This window comes from Dendrobates tinctorius, unplaced genomic scaffold, assembly GCF_039654945.1.
Source record: "Dendrobates tinctorius isolate UK_male_01 unplaced genomic scaffold, ASM3965494v1 ptg000014l, whole genome shotgun sequence".
Classification (NCBI taxonomy): Eukaryota; Metazoa; Chordata; class Amphibia; order Anura; family Dendrobatidae; genus Dendrobates; species Dendrobates tinctorius.
In genome coordinates this window covers 5,223,614-5,246,993 of record NW_027361682.1, presented here as the reverse complement: position 1 = coordinate 5,246,993, position 23,380 = coordinate 5,223,614, and the positions used below count along the sequence as shown (strand labels likewise).

The 23,380-nt window shown below is 41.4% G+C and overlaps 1 protein-coding gene across 1 annotated transcript; it reads right to left on the bottom strand.

Moving 5' to 3' along the window:
* Positions 1 to 1,168: 1,168 nt before the first annotated feature.
* LOC141073909 (uncharacterized) lies at positions 1,169 to 22,383 on the bottom strand. The gene is made up of 4 exons (XM_073561449.1): positions 21,988 to 22,383; positions 21,807 to 21,904; positions 14,772 to 14,862; positions 1,169 to 2,937 (listed from the first exon to the last, which is right to left on the bottom strand). The coding sequence occupies exons 1-4, from the start codon at positions 22,118 to 22,120 to the stop codon at positions 1,679 to 1,681; spliced, it is 1,581 nt and encodes a 526-aa protein (XP_073417550.1). The 5' UTR covers positions 22,121 to 22,383; the 3' UTR covers positions 1,169 to 1,678.
* Between the last annotated feature and the right edge of the window lie 997 nt (positions 22,384 to 23,380).

The following is a 23,380-nucleotide window of genomic DNA, read 5'->3' as shown; positions in this document are numbered from 1 at the left end:
CAGGGGCTCTGGAAATACGACATTGCATCCTGCAAACCATACAAACAAAATCTGATTCTCAAAATGGCACTCCTTTCTATTGAAAACTCTCCTGTGTGCCAGAACAGTTATTTTTCCTAACATATGGGGCATTGGTGTAGTCAGTAGATAGAACGCAACAAATTGGGTGGTCTATTTTCTCTTGTTACTCTTATGTAAATGATAAAACTGGAGCTAAAAGAACATTCTTGGGGAAAAAAGCATAATTTTTAATTTTCAAGGTCCAATGTTTTAAAATTCTGTGAAGCACCTGTGAGTTCAAGATGCTCATCACACCTCTAGATAAATTTCTTGAGTATAGTTTCCAAAGTGGGGTAACTTGTGGGGGTTTTCCAATATTTAAGGCACATCAAAGGCTCTTCAAACGCAAGATAACTCTTCAATTGCAACATGGCATCTATTCCACCAATTTTGTGCTCTAAAAGTGAATTGGTGCTCCTTCCCTTCCAAGCTCTGCCATGAGCCCAAAGTGAGTTTTCCACCACATATGGGGTATTGATGTACTCAGGAGAAATTGCACAAATTGTTTGGTCCATTTTCTCCTGTTACTCTTGTGAAATTAAAAATATGAGCCTAAAGGGTTAATAAATGATGTGGTCCCTAAAAAAATGTTAAATTTAGTTGAAAAAAATGAAAAATTGCTGATACATTTTTAACCCTTCTAGCTCCTTAACAAAAAAAATTATGTTTCAAAAATGATACATAGAAGACGTGTTGAAAATTTCAATTATTAACTATTTTGGGTGGTTTAGCTATCTGATTTAAGGGCATAAAAATTGAAAAATTGGAAATTTGCCAAATTTTAGATATTTTTTATAAATAAACAAATCATATCAACCAAAATTTACCATTAACACGAAGAGCAATATGTCTCGAAAATTAATCTTAGAATTACTGTGATACGCCGAAGCCTTACAGAGTTATTACTGGTCAGAATTGCAAAATTTGGCCTGGTCAGGAAGGTGAAAACAGCCTTTGAGGTGAAGGGGTTAAAAGTGGCTACCTCCTTGTAAAAATTTATTTGATAAGTAAAGATTTGAGTAGCTAATAAAGTGCCCATTCATTTTATAAGTGTGATATTTGGATTCTATTTGCTTTTTGATGATAGCGGTTTATTGTCAATTGCATATTTTTTTAATCATTATTTAGAGCTTTTATTTATTTTACTCGCTTAAAAAGTGCCATTAATTCCATTAAGTCATCAGCACTGTCCCTATTGGGGCTCACAATCTAAATTCCCTATCAGTATGTCTTTGAAGTGTGGGAGGAAACCGGAGAATCCAGAGGAAACCTACACAAACATAGGGAGAACATACAAACTTCTTACAGATGTCCTTGGTGGAATATGAACTCAAGACTCCGGTGCTGCAAAGCTGCACTGAGACAGCGTGCTGCTCAAATTTGTATCCCTTTCTGTTGTATGATGTAACTGCACTTTTACTGCACTGTACCATTTTTTTAATTCAATTGGTCAATTAAATGAACATGAATAATGTGAATTTTCTGATGTTTAGCAAAATCAGGGTTCTTAAAACAGCATTTCATATATTCTAAACATGAAGATTGCATTTCCTCTGTGTGAATTCTCAGATTTGGGGCAAAAAATTATCTGATTAAAATATTTTCCACTTTCTGCACATTAAAATTGATTTTTCTCCATGTGAACCTTCTGATGTCTACAAAGATTTGATTTATCCTTAAAACATTTCCCACATTCTGAACATGAAAATGGTTTCTCCCCTGTGTGAGTTCTCTGATGTGTAGCAAGATTTGATTTATCCTTAAAACATTTCCCACATTCTGAACATGAATATGGTTTATCCCCTGAATGAATTCTTTTATGTGAAACTAAACCTGATTTCTGCTTAAAACATTTCCCACATTCTGAACATGAAAATGGCTCCTCTCCTGTGTGAATTCTATGATGCCTAACAAGATTAGCTTTTAGATTAAAACATTTCCCACATTCTGAACATGAAAAGGACTTCTCTCCTGTGTGAAATCTCTGATGTCTAATAAGATTTGATTTATTGGTATAACATTTCCCACATTTTGAACATGAAAATGGCTTCTCCCCTGTGTGAATTATTTTATGTGTAACCAAGCCTGATTTCTGCTTAAAACATTTTCCACAGTCTGAACATGAAAAAGGCTCCTCTCCTGTGTGAACTCTGTGATGCCTAGCAAGATTTACTTTTAGGTTAAAACATTTCCCACATACTGAACATGAAAATAACTGTTCCCCTGTGTGAAATCGCTGATGCCTAATAAGATATGATCTATCTACATAACATTTCCCACATTCTGAACAAGCAAATGGCTTCTCCCCTGTGTGAAATCGCTGATGTGTAACAAGAAAGTATTTCAGTGTAAAACATTTCCCACATTCTGAACATGAATATGGTTTCTCCTTTCTGTGATTTTGCTTATGTGTAGCTAAAAGGGTCTGCTGCTTAAAATATTTCCCACATTTTGAACATGAAAATGGCTTCTCCCCTTTGTGAGTTCTCTGATGTATGACAAAATGTTTTTTCTGGGTAAAGCACTTCCCATATTCTGAACATGAAAACGATTTTTCCTCTGTGTGACTGCTCACATGTGATACCAGATTTGATTTTTTTGTAAAACATGTCCCGCATTTTGAACATTCATATGACTTCTTTCTTTTGTGAGCTCTTTGATGTTCACCATCCTTTCTGTTATTTTTGTTCTGCTGAACAGTCTGTGATGAAGGTAGGACTTGTTGAAAAGAATCAGATGATAGTCTTTTTCTGTGTATGGTTGTTATGTTATCTGAGATAATTGCATCCTCTTCGTATGAATCTGCTGTGATACCGTAATCATTAGCTCTAAAATCTGAAAGTATCCCATGTTTCTCTGAACTTCTGGTACAGTCATCTACCAAAAATGAAATCAATTTAATTATTTTTAAATAACTTAATAGAATAAATATACTTTCAATTATGTATTTTATAACATTTCTGTATAAAAAAAGCTTTTAACATTTCCAGTAAAATACATTTTTCATCTGATTAGTACACTGTTTGCAACAGATCATCTCATACTACTAATATTGATCATGATTTCCTCCTGACCTGCATTTTGCCTCTTTCCTTACGTAGACATCCAACTGCCTGAGTTTTGTGTATGACATAATTCAATGTTTAGTAATTATCAGGCAGAAAACAATATGTGAATAATAGCACCAGAGGAGCCAATATATACAAGAGATTTTATTGACATATTTCTGGAGCATGCCAATTTTCCTTGAGGTCATAATACAACAGTCATAAAACAGTCAACTGTCTTCTTAAAACACAAAACATACAAAAAAGTGCAAATCCCCAAATGCTAACTCCGCCTAAAACACAAATAAAATTTTATTCTAACATGCTAAAGTAATAATGATTCTGTAATGCATAAGTAATTATAAGCATTAGTCACAAGTCATGTAAACATAAAATAGGATAAAAAAGCAGAAATTCATAAACATATCAAGATATACCTTGATTGAAAAATACATTTTTCAATAGAAAATATTTAATATGTATAACACATACAGTACAGACCAAACGTTTGGACACACCTTCTCATTCAAAGAGTTTTCTTTATTTTCATGACTATGAAAATTGTAGATTCACTCTGAAGGCATCAAAACTATGAATTAATATCAGATCAAATTTACAAACTAGAAAATAAGCATAAACGTGATCTAGACCCCGCTACATTTTTCTATCGCCAGACAAAAAATGTTGGCTTTACTGGACCAGAAATCACGATGCTTTAGGGAACGGCTCAGGAACCGTTTCCATCAACTTGGAAATAAAAGCGGCAAGTTACTGTCCAGAGCTATACACCTGCGTGACTTAATCACTTATATACCCTTTATCAAAACAAGGGTGGGAAGGAAGGTACACAGTACCGGGGATATTCTTGTGGGCTTCAGTGACTATTATAAAACTTTATATAATATAGCTGGTCACTATAGCGATCTACCAGTACAGTCACTTCACAATAAAATTAACATGTACTTACAACAAAATAGTATTCCTCCCATATCGGAGGACAAACTGACAGACTTAGAAAAAGATTTCACATCGGAGATGTCTGAAACAATTAAAGAACTAAAACAGGGAAAGAGTCCTGGCCCGGATGGGTATACAGCTGGTTTTTATAAGTCATTCTCCGACTCGTTGAGCCCAATGCTTCTCACAATGTGTAATTCTATTTCCTCGGGAGGATCCTTTCCTTCCCAGGCTTTGACCGCTCACATCACGGTCTTACCTAAGCCAGTGAAAGACCCTTCTTACTGTAACAATTACGGCCAATATCCTTAATAAATCTAGATATAAAAATTTACGTAAAAATTATCGCAAAAATATTGGGACCCCTTCTTCCAAACATGATAAATCAAGATCAGGTGGGCTTTGCTCCAGGGCGGGAGGCGAGAGACAATACCATCCGGACTAAATCATTGATAGATAGGGCGGAGAGGGAGGGGGACCCCATGTGTATCCTGTCGATTGATGCTGAGAAAGCCTTCGACAGGGTACACTGGGATTTCATGTTTCAAGCTCTACAATGAATTGGCTTGAAAGGAATAATGCTCCAGAGGATCTCAGCTTTGTATACATGTCCTAGCGCACGAGTTAAGGTGAATGGTGCTCTCTCAGACGCATTCCCCATTAGGAACGGTACGAGTCAGGGATGTCCACTCTACCCCTTCTATATATATTAACAATGGAGTACCTTGCCACTGCAATACGAAATAACCCCTCAATTAAAGGAGTTAAATTGAGGTCAGAAGAACACAAATTGGCACTTTTCACAGATGATGTTCTCTTGTATGTCACCTCCCCCACAATTAGCTTACCAAACATTATTTCAGAGCTACATGAATTTGGCCTATTAAGTAATTTTAAAATTAACTCACATAAATCTTGAGATTCTGAATATATCATTACAACCCTCCGTGGTGGAAAAGTTGTGCACCTCCTTCCCCTTTAAATGGCGTTCTGACTCCATCACCTATTTGGGAATCAAAATAACACCTAGGGTGTCCAGGCTATATGACACCAATTTCAAGCCTGCCTTACATAAAGCAGAATCGGACCTAGAAAAATGGCACAAACTCCCGTTATCATGGTTTGGTAGAGCCAATGTAATTAAAATGGACTTATTGCCACGCCTTCTTTATTATTTCCAAACGATCCCCATATATTTACCTGCCTCCTTTTTTTCCTGCCTTAAAAAAGTGATTTCCCGGTTTGTGTGGTCCCATACACGGGCTCGAATATCATACCACCTATTAAGTTGTCCTAAAAGAATGGGTGGAGTTGGCCTACCGGACTTTCTAACTTATAGTCGTGGGTCATTGGGAACTTGTATTCTAGATTTATATCATAGCAGGGATAGTAAGAAATGGGTCAATTTGGAAAGTGATCTTAATGGTAGTGATCCTCAAATTATACTGTGGTCCATGGGGGGTGGGGGGAAGGGGGGAGCCACCTTGCCGTTCCTGACCAGGAACATGATCTTATTTACTAAACAGAGGCACAGGGCTCTTCAGACCTCAACATCTCCTGGGCCACTGACTCCTATTTATGATAACCCTAATTTCCCTGCCGGTTTTAATAGGAAATTTTATCTAGATAAGTGTAGGCGTTCACATCCTATTGTTTATGATTTCGTGGATTGATCTGATATAAGGTCATTAGATGAGATATTTCAGGGCGGAGTACCACCCACAGGTGCCTGGTTCTTTTATGAACAACTAAGAAGTTTTATAACTGCTATATCCAAACAAAATGATATCAGGAGACCTTTAACTCCCTTCGAGGAGCTCTGTGTCACGGGGGACCCTCCGGCCCACACGGTTTCCTTGCTGTACAATATTTTTCAAAAAAATCAGACTCTGACACATGACTTCCCATTATTTTTCACAAAGTGGGAGCATGACTTGGGGAGATCTCTATCTCAAGAGGAGAGCGGCATGGTGCTTCTATTTACATTTAGAACGTCGTTACACTCGGTATCACAGGAGAGGAGCTATAAGATTTTAACAAGGTGGTATCGGTGTCCCTCTATGGTACATTCTATGTTTCCAGTGATTCCAGACACATGTTGGAGATGCTTACAGGATAAAGGAACATATGTTCACATATGGTGGGACTGCCCGCCTATAAAGAAGTTGTGGTTGTCGATTTTTGATCTCTACAACAGGCTATCAATATGTCAAATTCAACCTACAGTGGAACTTGCACTTTTATCTTTATGTGATATGTCGATTTCCAGGTTTAAGAAGAATCTCCTCAGGCACTTTCTCACGGCTACTCGGAATCTGATCCTCCCGGTTTTGGAAGCAAGAGAAATACCCTTCTCACTCTGAATTTGTTGCAGAACTCAATGATATTTATAGAATGGAGTATTTGCTAATTCAAACCACAGGGAACCCTGACAGACTATATAACACTTGGGCCTCCTGGCTAGCATTCAGGGAAACCCCGGAATTAGATAGCTGGCTATCGGGACCTTGATTCATATATAGGATAGCATCAAAAATATTCTGTACACTTTAGATCTTGTTCACTTGGTTTGACCTGTTTGTCTTTGGCTCAAAATGGTCTTAACCAACTTATTATCTCCTCCGTATGAGACAGAGGACACAAAAGTGTTTGAGGGGGGGTCTGGATTACTTGACCCTCTACTTATAACTTTCTCCTTACCTCTACTTCCCCCTATTTTTTTCTCTCCCCCTCTCTTCCTTCCTCTCTTTCCTTTTTCTTTTCTTCCCTCTGACTTCCTTTTAATTTTTTTCCTGTTATTTTAATGTTGTTCATCAAACCTCTATTTTAATTTTCATGAGAATACACAACACAGAGGTTGTTTTGTGTATGACAATTTTCTGGACTGAATGGCATTAATAGTTGTTATTTCAATTAGAACATAATATTGGTGTTAAGTACACAACAATGGAATTAATATGCAATTTGTTTTTCATTTAAAAACCAGACATTATATTGTTGAAAGCAATGTTTTATTTTAATATTGTTAATTCAATGAACATGATTTACACAAAAACTATGAATTAACACATGTGGAATTATATAATTAACAAAAAAGTGTGAAACAACTGAAAATATGTCTTATATTCTAGGTTCTTCAAAGTAGCCACATTTTGCTTTGATTACTGCTTTGCACACTCTTGGCATTTTCTTGATGAGCTTCAAGAGGTAGTCACTGGAAATGGTTTTCACTTCACAGGTGTGCCCTGTCAGGTTTAATAAGTGGGATTTCTTGCCTTATAAATGGGGTTGGGACCATCAGGTGTGTTGTGCAGAAGTCTGGTGGATACACAGCTGATAGACCTACTGAATAAACTGTTAGAATTTGTATTATCGCAAGAAAAAAGCAGCTAAGTAAAGAAAAACGAGTGGCCATCATTAAGAAATGAAGGTCAGTCAGTCCGAAAAATTGGGAAAACTTTGAAAATGTCCCCAAGTGCAGTGGCAAAAACCATCAAGCGCTACAAAGAAACTGGCTTACATGAGGACCGCCCCAGAAAAGGAAGACCAAGAGTCACCTCTGCTGCGGAGGATAAGTTCATCCGAGTCACCAGCCTCAGAAATCGCAGGTTAACAGCAGCTCAGATTACATACCAGGTAAATGCCACACAGAGTTCTAGCAGCAGACACATCTCTACAACTGTTAAGAGGAGACTTTGTGCAGCAGGTCTTCATGGTAAAATAGCTGCTAGGAAACAACTGCTAAGGACAGGCAACAAGCAGAAGAGACTTGTTTGGGCTAAAGAACACAAGGAATGGAAATTAGACCAGTGGATATCTGTGCTTTGGTCTGATGAGTCCAAATTTGAGATTTTGGTTCCAACCACCGTGTCTTTGTGAGACACAGAAAAGGTGAACGGATGGACTCCACATGCCTGGTTCCCACCGTGAAGCATGGAGGAGCAGGTGTGATGGTGGGGGTGCTTTGCTGGTGACACTGTTGGGGATTTATTCAAAATTGAAGGCATACTGAACCAGCATGGCTACCACAGCATCTTGCAGTGGCATGCTATTCCATCCGGTTTGCGTTTAGTTGGACCATCATTTATTTTTCAACAGGACCATGACCCCACACACACCTCCAGGCTGTGTAAGGGCTATTTGACCAAGAAGGAGAGTGATGGGGTGCTACACCAGATGACCTGGCCTCCACAGTCACCAGACCTGAACCCAATCGAGATGGTTTGGGGTGAGCTGGACCGCAGAGTGAAGGCAAAAGGGCCAACAAGTGCTAAGCATCTCTGGGAACTCCTTCAAGACTGTTGGAAGACCATTTCCGGTGACTACCTCTTAAAGCTCATCAAGAGAATGCCAAGAGTGTGCAAAGCAGTAATCCAATCAAAAGGTGGCTACTTTGAAGAACCTAGAATACAACACATACTTTCAGTTGTTTCACACTTTTTTGTTAATTATATAATTCCACATGTGTTAATTCATAGTTTTGATGCCTTCAGAGTGAATCTACAATTTTCATAGTCATGAAAATAAAGAAAACTCTTTGAATGTGGTGTGTCCAAACTTTTGGTCTGTACTGTATAACACATCCAGAGTTAGATGATATATGTACAAAAAACTATACCTTAAAAGTATAAAAATAATATGACTCTGAATTCTATCACAAGGTTCATAAAATACTCCACAGAGTGTCTTTAGCACAAATGTACTAATACATAAGCAAAGTTGCGACAGAAGCCAAGAAGGTTCAGAAATCCTACATCTGTGAATGGTTTGCAAATACAAGATGAAGAATCTTTCCTATTTGTCAGGACAACAGAATATTTTTGATATAGGGGGTCTGACAAAGGTACACACTGAAACGCGTGTTGGGGTGGGTGCCACCCTCTCGGCAGGACCTCTTCCTACCCAGGTATGATTACACTATTCTCTCTAGAAATTATAGATTTATGCATTATATACCAACATTGGTGATGAGCTGTGCAATACTTCATATGGAGATGTGCAATATATAATGAAAAAAAAACATTTCCCAATTATCTACTACACGTTTTTACAGCGAAGATCCTTTGTTCAGAAGATAAGAGACAATATCCTTAGAAAGATGATATCAAACAAAATGGGACAATTAATTTGAGACTAAATGTTTTTCCTGATTATGATCTAAAGGGTAAAGTTTCTCCTTGTGGAGATTGACATGCTTAGCATGCCACTGTACGGAGGCTTACAAGTCATGCAATTCTCCTCTTGCAAATCAAATATGCAAATTGCCTCTTCAGAGAGAAAGATGACTTGAATTCTAGTGCCATCCATTGGGAGTAGCAATCCTACAAGTCAATATTGATCCTTTAACGAGCCTTGCCATATGACATAGGATAAATCCAAAGCAGACATGTCACACTCCACAAGGAAAAATTTTACCCCTTAGATCTGTTACAAGCCTCTTATACAGCCAAATTAGATATCATGCTTTGCACTGACAAGGGGCAACACCCCTCCTGATTAAGAGACACAGTTACGAGAGGGCTAAGTAAAAGCTTAAACAGGCCAGGATACATTTTCTGTACTACAGCATATCTGTCCGAACTGAGATTGATCTGATTTTTTAATTCCCCCTAAAAGATTTGCTCATGTTTAGACTCTAGAGGTTTTAGAAGGCCAATACCTAGAGGTTTTCTTTAATTTTACTCCTATTAGACTTCATCATCTGTATATCAATTATATAAGGTTATATAGGTTACAAACTGGCGAGAGACATTACTGGGTGGGGGAGATGATACTGTTATGGAGGGCTATAACTATGATAGTAGAGAAATGACGAATCAGTGTAGGGAAGGGTGGGTGGTGGAAAGTGACGGATGTGGGTGGACATCCTTCTGTGGGGTTTTATTTTCTCTTTCTCTACATTCTCCCCTCTTTAAGAATAAAATATGGATATAATGTGAAGATACAAAAATCTTGACATGGAATGTTGGGGGATCAAATAGTGCTTGTCATGATCCATGCTGAATTATGACAGATAAAAGCACTAGTAACCTGTCTTTTTCCTTAAGCTGGTGGTTTCAGTTCTAGTTTTGCCCCTGGTGGCCGTTAGGGTCATTGCACTTGATGTTTTCTTTGCTTTGCCTTTTGCCCCCGGTGGTCACTGGGATTATAGCAGCTTGCAGCTATTCAGGAGGAAAGCTGCATTCTGGTGCTGGACTCTGTTGCTGGGAGCAAGAGCAACAGAGCAGAGTTAAGTGCTGTAATCCCTGTTTGTATTTTTCCCTGGTGTGTATTAGTACAGCGGTGGGGCCAGTGCCTGCGTCACCCAGCTCCCTAGCAAGGGATAGGTGTAGGATGTGCTAGGGTGACAGGTTCCGGCTCGGCGACAGGAGAGGAGCCTGTATAGGGAAAGTTAGGAGTATGAGGGACACTGACTCAGGGGAGTGCAGGAGGTCTCCACGTCCCCGTTCTCTATCGCAGGGCCCACCATTGTAACTGTTTCCCCTTCCCCCGTGTCTTGTTTTAGTTACCGGCCTGCGGGTCGTGGCACACAGGACAGTTACACGTGCCAGTTTTGTTGTTTTAGTTACCGACCTGCGGGTCGTGTCACACAAGACGGGTCCACGTGACAGTGCTCTAATGTATTTGATCAGGTGAATAAGCTGGCCAGTGGGCATGGCCTCACTTCCATACACTTGTATAAAGCGAGCCTGTGCCCTCTAGTTGGCCACGCCCATTGCACTGCCACATTACTAGACGGGGTGCGGTCTTGCTCAATATTGGTGTATGCAGCGAGGGCACACCCACTAGAGGTACCTGGCTGGGAGTATGTATAACGCTGGTCCCAGGTCAGAAACACAGTGCGTGTGCCGGGGGAATACATAAGTCTGCAGGCACACAGAGAGACTGCAGACTTATCGATTTGGACCGGACAACCCCTTTAATGCATATCAAATAAAATTTATTTATTTTCAGGGGTTTTCTTTTTGGTAGTTTTTTTCTCATCTTCTATATATCCCTCTGTGGTTTGTTACTCCCAAGAGGCTAAGCTACAGGCTGGGCTTCATTGGAGGTGGCAAGTTACATTATATGCTGAAATCCTCTGGTTTTGCAGAGTATAATAAAAGTGATCAGACAATTGCCGGTTCAAGTATCCTAAGGGGACTGAAATGATGATGTAAAAAAAAAAAATGAATTCCTATTTTTCAAAACATTTAACATGGAAAAAAGGACCATTTCAGTTTTGGCCATCAAAAATTTGCAGCTAAAATGTGTTAATTAAAGCGAACCTGTCACCAGGTTTGGCCCATATGAGATGCGGCCACCACGTTTCAGGGCTGATATGGAGCATTCTAGAATGCTTTATATCTGCCCCCAACCAGACCTAGAAGAACTGAAAAATAACTTTTATTAAACTCACCTGCGGTGCAGTCCGGTCCGAGGGGTGCTGCTCTTCTTGGTCCGGTTCCTTCTTTCTTCTTGTGCTTCATGTGGATGACGCGTACCTGCATCATCCACATTGTTTGCTCAGCATCTCGCTCCTGCACAGGCGTACTTATCTGCCCTGTTGAGGGCAGAGCAAAGTCCTACGGTATGCAGGTGCTGGGCCTCTCTGAGCTTAACCGGCGCCTGCGCACTGCAGTACTTTGATCTGCCCTCAATAGGGCAGATAAGTACGCCTGCGTAGGTGCACAAAGCCAAGCAGACTGTGTTGATGATGCAGGGACGCGTCATCCACAAGGTCCAAGAAGGACGGCGATCGTAAGAAAATGGGAAGCGCCGAACCAAGAAGAGCGACACCCCTTGGACCGGTCCGCCCCACAGGTGAGTATAAAAAAAGTTATTTTTCAGTTCTTCTAGATCTGGTTGGCGTTTATCTACAGCAGTATAGAATACTGTATATCAGCCCTGAAAGGCGGTGGCTGTAACTCGTATTGGTCAAACCTGGTGACTTGTTCCCTGTAAAAAAAAAAGGGATACTTTTTTTCACATCAAATCTTTTTCAACAAATTCCACATCAAAATTCTGTGTAAGGCCTGTTTCACACTTGCTTTTTTTTGCAGCGCGTTTTTCCCGCAAAAAAAGCATTGAAAAACGCATACAAAAGCATACAACTGCTGCGTTTTTTTCAAGCATTTTTATGAGCATGCATGAAAAAAACGCAGCGTTTTTATGCGTTTGTATGCGTTTTTAGTGCGTTTTTACCGCGTTTGCGTTTTTTTCCAACATTAGGTGGCCCCTCACACTAACCCAAACCATGACTTTACTAACCCTAACCCTGACCCTAACCCTGACCCTAACCCTTAACCAAACCATACTTAACCCTAACCCTGACCCTAACCCTTAACCAAACCATACTTAACCCTAACCCAAACCCTAACTAACCTTAACCCTAACCCTAACCCTGACCCTAACCCTTAACCAAACCATACTTAACCCTAACCCTGACCCTAACCCTTAACCAAACCATACATAACCCTAACCCAAACCCTAACTAACCTTAACCCTAACCCTGACCCTAACCCTGACCCTAACCCTTAACCAAACCATACTTAACCCTAACCCTGACCCTAACCCTGACCCTAACCCTTAACCAAACCATACTTAACCCTAACCCTGACCCTAACCCTGACCCTAACCCTTAACCAAACCATACTTAACCCTAACCCTGACCCTAACCCTGACCCTAACCCTAACCCTGACCCTAACCCTTAACCAAACCATACTTAACCCTAACCCTGACCCTAACCAAACCATACTTAACCCTAACCCTGACCCTAACCCTAACCCTAACCCTAACCCTGACCCTAACCCTAAACCCCCTTAACTAACCCTAACTTTACCCAAACCCCTAAATTCCATTGTCTAAACTAATGGTAAAAAAAAAAACGCATGTGCAAAAAAACGCATACATAAGCATGCCAATGCGCACATATGCTCACCATAGACTTATAATGGGTGTCTTGCTGTAATAAAACGCATTGCGCGCGCATGCGTTTTTTTGAGGCAAATCGGACGCACAAAAAATGCAACAAGTTGCATTTTGTGCGCCCGAGCGCATACCGCAAAAAAACGCATGCGCGGTAAAACGCGTACAAACGCATGTGTATGCGCACATAAGCGCATCCCATGCAAAGTATAGGAAAAAAAAATGCATGCGCTATTTAGCGCTAAATTACCGCGAAAAAAAACGCAAATGTGAAACCAGCCTAAGATACCTAAAAAATCAACACATACAAGTGCATCTCACAAAATTAGAATATCATCAAAAAGTTCATTTACTTCAGTTCCTCAATACAAAAAGTGAAACTCATATATTATATAGAGTCATTACAAACAGAGTGATCTATTTCAAGTGTTTATTTCTGTTAATGTTGATGATTATGGCTTACAGCCAAAGAAAACCCAAAAGTCATTGTCTCAGTAAATTAGAATATTTTATAACACCAACTTGAAAACATGATTTTAAAATCCGAAATGTTGGCCTACTGAAATGTATGTTCAGTAAATGCACTCAATACTTGGTCGGGGCTCCTTTAGCATAAATTAATGCGGTGTGGCATGAAGGCGATCAGTCTGTGGCACTGCTGAGGTGTTATGGAAGCCCAGGTTGCTTTGATAGCAGCCTTCAGCTTGTCTGCATTGCTGGGTCTGGTGTCTCATATTCCTCTTGACAATACAACATAGATTTTCTATTGTGTTAAGGTCAGGAGAGTTTGCAGGACAATCAAGCACAGTGACACGGTTGTTTTTAAATCAGGTATTGGTACTTTTGGCAGTGTTGACAGGGGCGAAGTCCTGCTGGAGAATGAAATTTCCATCTCCAAAAAGCTTGTCGGCAGAGGGAAGCATGAAGTGCTCTAAAATTTCCTGGTAGACGGCAGCGCTGACTTTGGCCTTGATAAAACACAGTGGACCTGCACCAGCAGATGACATGGCTCCCCAAACCATCAATGATTGTGGGAACTTCACACTAGACCTCAAGCAGCTTGGATTATGGCCTCTCCACTCTTCCTCTAGACTCTGGGACCTTGATTTCCAACATACATTTCAGTAGGCCAAAATTTCGGATTTTAAAAACATGTTTTCAAGCTTGTGTTATAAAGTATTCTAATTTACTGAGATAATGACTTTTGGGTTTTCATTGGCTGTAAACCATAATCATCAACATTAACAGAAATAAACACGTGAAATAGATCACTCTGTCTGTAATGACTAATATTTGAAAACAACAGAAACAATACAGGGAAAAACGGAATGCCTCACCATGTCAATGTGCCTGGTAGCCTTGAATTTTTCAGCAGCGATCCAAAGAATTCCGTCTGATCGTCGGATCACAATGAGAGGAAGAAAAAAGTTGTCGGATCACACAGCTGAATAATCAAAAACAATTCTTCTTTATTTCACACCATCATAAAAATGTGTAGATATATCCACAAATAGATAAAAGCAGAGTCACATTCTACTCTGTTTTATCTATTTGTGGATATATCTACACATTTTTATGATGGTGTGAAATAAAGAAGAATTGCTTTTGATTATTCAGCTGTGTGATCCGACAACTTTTTTTCTTCCTATCTAATATTTGAGTTTCACTTATTATATTGAAGAACTTAAATAAATTAACTTTTTGATGATATTCTAATTTTGTGAGAAGCACCTGTAATTGCACCAGCCAGTGACTGAGTATAATCTATGACGTCTCTGCATTTAGTGGTCACTACTCACCTGTGCGGTTATCTGTAGGAATCTCCTCTTTACACCGCTCATCACCCCTCATATATGTCTCTGTAGCATCAATATGGGGCAGATCTTTACTCTGAAAGAAAGATTGGAAAAGTCACAGACAGATGGGAAAATGATTTTGAAGAATACAAAAGATTATAAATTAACATGAAAACCAAAAATGACAGCAGTAGTCATCACATAGCTGCAGGTCTCCTGTATAAATCCAACTTACCATATTTTTCAGATTATAAGACGCACCTTTTGTTCCCCCAGATTTCGGGGGAAAGTGGGGGGTGCGTCTTATAATCCGAATCTGTGTGCTGCTGTGCTATAGAGTGGGGGGGGGGCCTCTGGCATGGTGTCAGGGGGCTGGGGTGGGCTGGCTGCAGACACAGCGTGTGGTCAGTGCTCCCGCTCATTAGGCTCATGTAATATTCACTGCACCCGCTTTCCATCACCTCAGTGCTGAAGCCTCGCCAACAGGGGAGCGGCGCATATTGCATGTGCCTGCACTCTCCTCTACCCGCCCCGTCACTATATTCACCTTTCAATGATGGCTCCTGCTCCCAGCATCCCCTTTGCTCTTCCTGTGTCTGTGCTGACAGACCAATAGGACCTGCGGTCACGTGACTCCCAGCGCAGGTCCTATTGGTCACATGACGGAAGGTCCTGAAGCTACAAAGAAGTGCCTGAATGAGCAGCTGCTGCCGCGCGCCCTCGCAGGAGGATGTCAGCACAGACACAGGAAGAGCCACTGGGGAGCTGGGAGCAGGAGCCATCATCGGAAGGTGAGTTAAGTGTTTGTTATTTTATCATGTGCTTGCCAGCAGGGGGAGAATATAGGGGCGGGGGGGGCGTGTGCATGCCAGAAGGGGGAAATATAGGGACGGGGGCCCATGTGCATGCCAGCATGGGGGGGGAATATAGGGACGGGGGGCCGTGTGCATGACAGAAGGGGGGAATATAGGGACAGGGGGAGAAGTGTGCATGCCAGCAGGGGGGAATATAGGGACGGGGGGCCGTGTGCATGCCAGCAGGGGGAATATAGAGACGGGGGGCCCATGTGCATGCCAGCAGGGGGGAATATAGGGACGGGGGGGACCATGTGCATGACAGCAGGGGGGCATATAGAGAGAGGGGGCCATGTGAGTGCCAGCAGGGGGGCATATAGTGACCAGGCTATGTGCCAGCACAAGGGGGCAGTGTGCCAGGATGGGAGTTATACAGATACCAGGATGAGGGACATATATATGATTTGAAAGACGGACACTGGCATTCTAAGACAGACCCCCATTTAACATTAAAAAAAAGTTTTTCTCTTTTTCTTCACCAAATTTGGGGGTGCATCTTATAATCAGGTGCATCTTATAAAGCGAAAAATACGGTAATTATAACCATCAGTTACCATAAGAAGAAACTATGAGAAGATCCAGAAAACATCTAATTTATCTTGTCATCTCTACCAGGTATACAGTCGCATGTAAAAGTTTGGGCATCCCTGGTCAAAATTACTGTTATTGGCAACAGATAAGCAAGTTGAAGATTAAATGATCTTTAAAGGGCCTGAAGTGAAATATAACACATTTCCTTTGTATTTTAGGCAAAAATAAATATATTGTAATTTTTAAACATTTTACATAAAAACTACAAAATGGAAAATAGGCAGAAAAGCTTGGGGACCCCACATGGTTAGTACTTAGTAGCACCCCCTTTTGAAAGTATCACCGCTTGTAAACACTTTTTGTAACCAGCCAAGAGTCTTTCAATTCTTGTTTGAGGGTTTTTCATCCATTCTTCCTTGGAAAATTCTTCCAGTTCTGTGAGATTCCTGGGTCGTCTGGCATGCACTGCTATTTTGAGGTCTAGCCACAGATTTTCAATGATGTTCAGACAAGGGGACTGTGAGGGCCATTGTAAAACCTTCAGCTTGCTTCTTTTGAAGTAGTCTATTGTGGATTTTGACGTGTGTTTAGGATCATTATACATTTGTAGAAGCCATCCTCTTTTCAATTTCACCTTTTTAACAGATAGTGATGTGTTTGCATCAAGAATTTGTTGAAATTTCATTGAAACCTTTCTTCTCTCTACCCGTGAAATGTTCCCCGTGCCATTGGCTGCAACACAACCCAAAGCATGATGGATCCACCCCCATGATTAATGTTTGGCCAGATGTTCTTTTCCCGAAATTCTGTGCCCTTTTTTCTCCACACATACCTTAGATCATTGTGGCCAAAGAGTTCTACTTTAACCTCATCAGTCAACAGGACTTGTTTACGAAATTCATCAAGCTTATTTAGATGTTTATTTGCATACTTCTGACGCTGAATTTTATGGTGAGGACTCAGGAGAGATTTTCTTCTGATGATTGTTCCATGAAGGCCATATTTGTGCAGGTGTCTCTGAACAGTAGAACAATGTACCACAACTCCAAAGTCTGATAAATCTTTTTGAAGGTCTTTTGCAGTTAAGCAGAAGTTCTGCTTTGCATCTCTAGCAATCCTACGAGCAGCTCTCATGAAAATTTTGCTTGGTCTTCCAGACCTTATCTTGACCTCCACTGTTCCTGTTAGGCTGGTTTCAGACTAGCGCATTTTACATGCAGCGCACGGCGCCGCTAAGCCCCGCCCCGTCCGGTCATTTCCTCCTACTATCGCACACGGCTGCATGCGATCTGCGCACCCTATTTTTAGCATAGGGTGCGCAGACCGTGTGCTAGTTGGATTTTTGCGTGCGTTGCGCACTTTTGAAGGTGCGCCGGTGTGCGCCAAATGCACCATGTTGCATTTTGATGCACTCGGCGCACCATCAAAAGTGCGCAGCGCACTCAAAAATCCTACTAGCGCACGGCCAGCGCACGGTCTGCGCACCCTATGCTAAAGATAGGGTGCGCAGATCGCTTGCAGCCGTGTGCGATAGTAGGAGGAAATGACCGGACGGGGCAGGCAGTGGGCGGGGCTTAGCGGCTCCGTGCACTGCACGTAAAATGCGCTAGTCTGAAACAAGCCTTAACTACAATTTCCTAATTATATTTCGACCTTGAGAAAAGAGCAACTTGAAAACGCTTTGTTATCTTCTTATAGCCTTCTCTTGCTTTGTGGGCCTCCACCATTTTCAGAGTGCTAGGCAGCTGCTTAGAACAACCCAAGATTGCTGTTTTTTGGCAGAAAGTTAAAGGAGGCTGGGTTTTTATAAAGCTGGGAAGATTGCATAACCTGGCCTTTCCTAACGATGATAGTGAACAAGCCCTAATTCCAACAGGCTAAATAAGGTCTGTCACCTTGGTCAAAGTTATTTCAACACACAAATCGCCAAGAGTGCCCAAACTTTTGCATCGGCCCACTTTCCTCTTTGTAATTTCTAAAATGTAAAAAATTACTATATTATATATATATATACAGTGGGGCAAAAAAGTATTTAGTCAGTCAGCAATAGTGCAAGTTCCACCACTTAAAAAGATGAGAGGCGTCTGTAATTTACATCATAGGTAGACCTCAACTATGAGAGACAAACTGAGAAAATAAAATCCAGAAAATCACATTGTCTGTTTTTTTTTTCATTTTATTTGCATATTATGGTGGAAAATAAGTATTTGGTCAGAAACAAAATTTCATCTCAATACTTTGTGATATATCCTTTCTTGGCAATGACAGAGGTCAAACATTTTCTGTAAGTCTTCACAAGGTTGCCACACACTGTTGTTGGTATGTTGGCCCATTCCTCCATGCAGATCTCCTCTAGAGCAGTGATGTTTTTGGCTTTTCGCTTGGCAACACGGACTTTCAACTCCCTCCAAAGGTTTTCTATAGGGTTGAGATCTGGAGACTGGCTAGGCCACTCCAGGACCTTGAAATGCTTCTTACGAAGCCACTCCTTCGTTGCCCTGGCGGTGTGCTTTGGATCATTGTCATGTTGAAAGACCCAGCCACATTTCATCTTCAATGCCCTTGCTGATGGAAGGAGGTTTGCACTCAAAATCTCACGATACATGGCCCCATTCATTCTTTCATGTACCCGGATCAGTCGTCCTGGCCCCTTTGCAGAGAAACAGCCCCAAAGCATGATGTTTCCACCACCATGCTTTACAGTAGGTATGGTGTTTGATGGATGCAACTCAGTATTCTTTTTCCTCCAAACACGACAAGTTGTGTTTCTACCAAACAGTTCCAGTTTGGTTTCATCAGACCATAGGACATTCTCCCAAAACTCCTCTGGATCATCCAAATGCTCTCTAGCAAACTTCAGACGGGCCCGGACATGTACAGGCTTAAGCAGTGGGACACGTCTGGCACTGCAGGATCTGAGTCCATGGTGGCGTAGTGTGTTACTTATGGTAGGCCTTGTTACATTGGTCCCAGCTCTCTGCAGTTCATTCACTAGGTCCCCCCACGTGGTTCTGGGATTTTTGCTCACCGTTCTTGTGATCATTCTGACCCCACGGGGTGGGATTTTGCGTGGAGCACCAGATCGAGGGAGATTATCAGTGGTCTTGTATGTCTTCCATTTTCTAATTATTGCTCCCACAGTTGATTTCTTCACTCCAAGCTGGTTGGCTATTGCAGATTCAGTCTTCCCAGCCTGGTGCAGGGCTACAATTTTGTTTCTGGTGTCCTTTGACAGCTCTTTGGTCTTCACCATAGTGGAGTTTGGAGTCAGACGGTTTGAGGGTGTGCACAGGTGTCTTTTTATACTGATAACAAGTTTAAACAGGTGCCATTACTACAGGTAATGAGTGGAGGAAAGAGGAGACTCTTAAAGAAGAAGTTACAGGTCTGTGAGAGCCAGAAATCTTGATTGCTTGTTTCTGACCAAATACTTATTTTCCACCATAACATGCAAATAAAATGAAAAAAAAAACAGACAATGTGATTTTCTGGATTTTTTTTTCTCAGTTTGTCTCCCATAGTTGAGGTCTACCTATGATGTAAATTACAGACGCCTCTCATCTTTTTAAGTGGTGGAACTTGCACTATTGCTGACTGACTAAATACTTTTTTCCCCACTGTATATATATATATACACACACATATATATACATATATATATATAGCCTAAAATATAAAGGAAATGTGTCTTCTTTAGCTTTGAGTCTTTTAGAGATCATTTCATGTTCAACCTGCTGAACTGTTCACAATACCAGGGGTGCCCAAACTTTTACATGCCACTGTAAAACATACACCGAATGACCACTTTATCCATTCAGTGATGTGTTGGACTACGCCCTATAGGACCTCAGAAATTCATTATGCCATAGACTCCACTAGGTACTGATTGTTATGCAGTAATATTGACCCATGAAGACAAGAAAGCTAATTGCAGTTGCCACAAATTGGATGGAGGTCCGGGTAAGCTCTGAACAACCCAGAGATGCTTTATAGGACAAAGATCTTGGTAAGGTGAGGACTGAGATAGCAAGAAAAACCTCACTGCAATGTTTCTGGAAGCAATCCATGATTATACAACTATTGTGCCCTAGGCATTGTCTTTCTACTATAAACAGGTGTCATGGAGAGATTATCTTGGTTGACCACAAAACTTAGGTAAATCGCAGTGTCCAAACCTCAATCCACAGATATCAGAGGACCTAGGATGTGCCAAGAATACATTCCCCCCGCATTGTTACTCTACCTCTACCAGTCTGAAAGGAAAATTTGTTGACTCATGATACTGGTGCCAAATTTGGACACTCCTATCATGATGGTGCCACAGAAATCTGTATTCATCTGTCCATATAACATTTCTCCTCCAATCAGTGATACTATTGTTCTCTTTCATCCTTTGGATATGCTTTTATTTTTTCCCTTTAATAGCGATAGCACTGGAATTGGTCGTCATCTAGTATAGCCTATATGTGCTAATGACAATCAAGTTGTGCATTTGGGCTAGAGGTGAGCAACATTAGTAGGCTTCTCCATTATGCCAATCATGTGGGACTATGGACACTGGGTATGACCTATGGTCAGTAGGTATGAGGTCATTGGTGGTTCACAGTCACCATAAAAAGATGCTGCCATTTTACGAGAGAAGAGGACAGAACAGAGACATAGTGCACATTGTGAGGTGGATTACCTTCACAGACTTCTATCATCAATTAGTTGTAGAAGTGAGTGAATTCGATTCAAGGAGTATCAAAATCATCTTGAATTTTAAAAAAAACACCAAAATCCCAATTTTTATTCAATTTGATTCGGAAGAATACAGAATAAAAGACGCCAGTCCTCATTATTCTGGATTATACATGGCTAAAAATATGTTTTAAAAAATTATTATACTCACCTCTCCACATACCTGTCCCTGCACCTGATGTCCACTGATCAGCTCTTCTATCTTCCCTTCTGGCTGTGTAGTCCATTCACTAAACCCATGCCCATTATATAAAATGCGTCACATGACAATTACATGCATTTTTCACCATTTGATGACATGGGGCCTAGCGAATGGAAGATAGAAGAGGTGATCAGAGGTCCAGAGACTGCAAAATAGGTATGTGGAAGGCCGAGGAGAGGTGAGGAGAAGATTATATTTTTACCCCATCTTAACTGATTCAATTTCTTTACATATACAGTATATGATGCAAAACATCTTTTCGCCTGAATTAAACAAATCTACTGAGTATCGTAAGATTCACTTAACTCTAATGAAATGGCTTACATTCACAAAATTCCCTTTTATTGGATGTTTTTCCTAGATCACAACATTCCCAGTATACTTTTGATGTAATTGATTGAAAAAATTGATGAGGTTGGTATTTTTAAAAAATATTGGCCGCAACTAATATACACTGGGTCTTGATAGATGTCTTTCAGATTGTCTGATATTTTTATTTTAATTCAGATTTACTGAAACTGGACCATTTTACGCTGCACTGAGTGGTTAAAGGTTATATACATTGAAGCTCCAGTCAAGAAAGTGCCGCTGTCTCTAACAAATTGGCTATTTAGGGTATAATACTGGTGTTTTAAATTAGACTGAGCACAAGACCTTCGCAGCCGTCTACACATCACAGGGGAGATTTCATGACACCGTCTCTCCATCTACCTGATGATCCTGAGGAACATTGGGATCTTCTTGTTTACAGTCCTGTTGAAGAAGAGGACGGGGACATCTCTCTGGTGTTGTCCTCTCACTGGATAGATCTGGAGGAAACACATACAGGGACTGAATTCATTCCTTACATACAGATAATTATAGGCCGTGTGTATTTAGTCCTGTCTATTACCTGGTGATGTGAGGGGCTGGGGAACCTCCATCATGACGTCCTTGTACAGATCTTTGTGTCCTTCTAAATACTCCCACTCCTCCATGGAGAAATAGACGGTGACATCCTGACACCTTATAGGAACCTGACACATACAATGATACCGTCATCCCCCCGATCCCTCCATAGTGTTACTGTATAATGTCCCAGCAGTGTCACCTCTCCAGTCAGAAGCTCAGTCATCTTGTAGGTGAGTTCTAGGATCTTCTGGTCATTGATGTCCTCATGTATCAGGGGGTGAGGTGGAGGCCCCGTGATTGGGCTCAGGGATCTTCCCCATCCCTCAGACACAGGGTTCTGACAGCGCTCCCTAGAGGTCTTCACTACTGTGTAATCCTGGTTTTGGAGAGACACATTAATAAACCTCACTACAGACATTTCCAGAGTCCTCACCTCTCCAGTTCTGTCCATCTGTTATTCCCATAGATAAGAATGATGGAATGTGACGTCATCAGAATCTCTCACCTCTCCAGTAAGCCGGAAGAGGATCTCTAGGGTGAGGTGTAATATCCTCTCCGCCATCTTGTCCCTGTCCCTATCCATCCTTGTAGGGTCACTAAGGAGAATTCTCTTATACAGAAGATCTCCACTGAGAGGATCCGATATTGTAGGGACCTGAATGGGGAGAAGATGACGATGTAACATCATAAAGATCCCGTGTAAGAAATCTCCGGAGCTGATACCGGCTTCACATGATCACTACATCCAGTCCTTCCCCGTCCTGCCCCCGGTGTAACACACAGTCCCATTATAGTCACATACAGGCTCAGCACTGAGGGGGTTAATGTCCCTTGCGCCCAGTAATGGGGAATCTCCAGCACCTACCTCCACCTGCAGAGCCGCACACCACATATATGGCTGTTCTGTGCGCACAGGACCTGGGATGAGGTCACAGGAGGGGAGGAGTCAGCGGTCACATGATCAGGGGCCTCAGTGTGCAGGACTCTGCTGTTGGGTGTCATGGTGCTGGATGAGGGGAAGTTTGTGTGGGGTCAAGAGGGGTTTACAGTGTGGATATAGCAAATCCACAAGTGTGAGTGGTGTGTGTGTATGATGTGTACAGAGCCAGGCGTGTATGACGTTTACGGAGCGGAGCCGTGAGTGTGTACGAGGTGTATGGAGTGGAGCCGTGTGTTTACGAGATGTATGGAGAGGAGCCGTGTGTGTCTGACGTGTATGGAGAGGAGCCGTGTGTATACAGTGTACATGTAGCGGAGCGTGTGCGTACGGAGAGGAGCCATGTGTGTACTATGTGTCCTGAGGGGAGCCGTATGTATGATAAGTACGGAATATGGATGGCGTATGCACTGTTTATTTTCATTTGAGCCGGACAGGCAGTTTTTCTGTTACCATT

Coding starts and splice junctions, on each gene's coding strand:
- LOC141073909 (XM_073561449.1), bottom strand. CDS start 22,120: ATGTGTCAGGTTCCTATAAGGTGTCAGGATGTCACCGTCTATTTCTCC. Junction 14,863..21,806: donor ATGTTCCTCAGGATCATCAG/GTAGATGGAGAG, acceptor TCTTTCTTTCAG/AGTAAAGATCTGCCCCATAT. Junction 2,938..14,771: donor TCCTACAGATAACCGCACAG/GTGAGTAGTGAC, acceptor CATTTTTGGTAG/ATGACTGTACCAGAAGTTCA.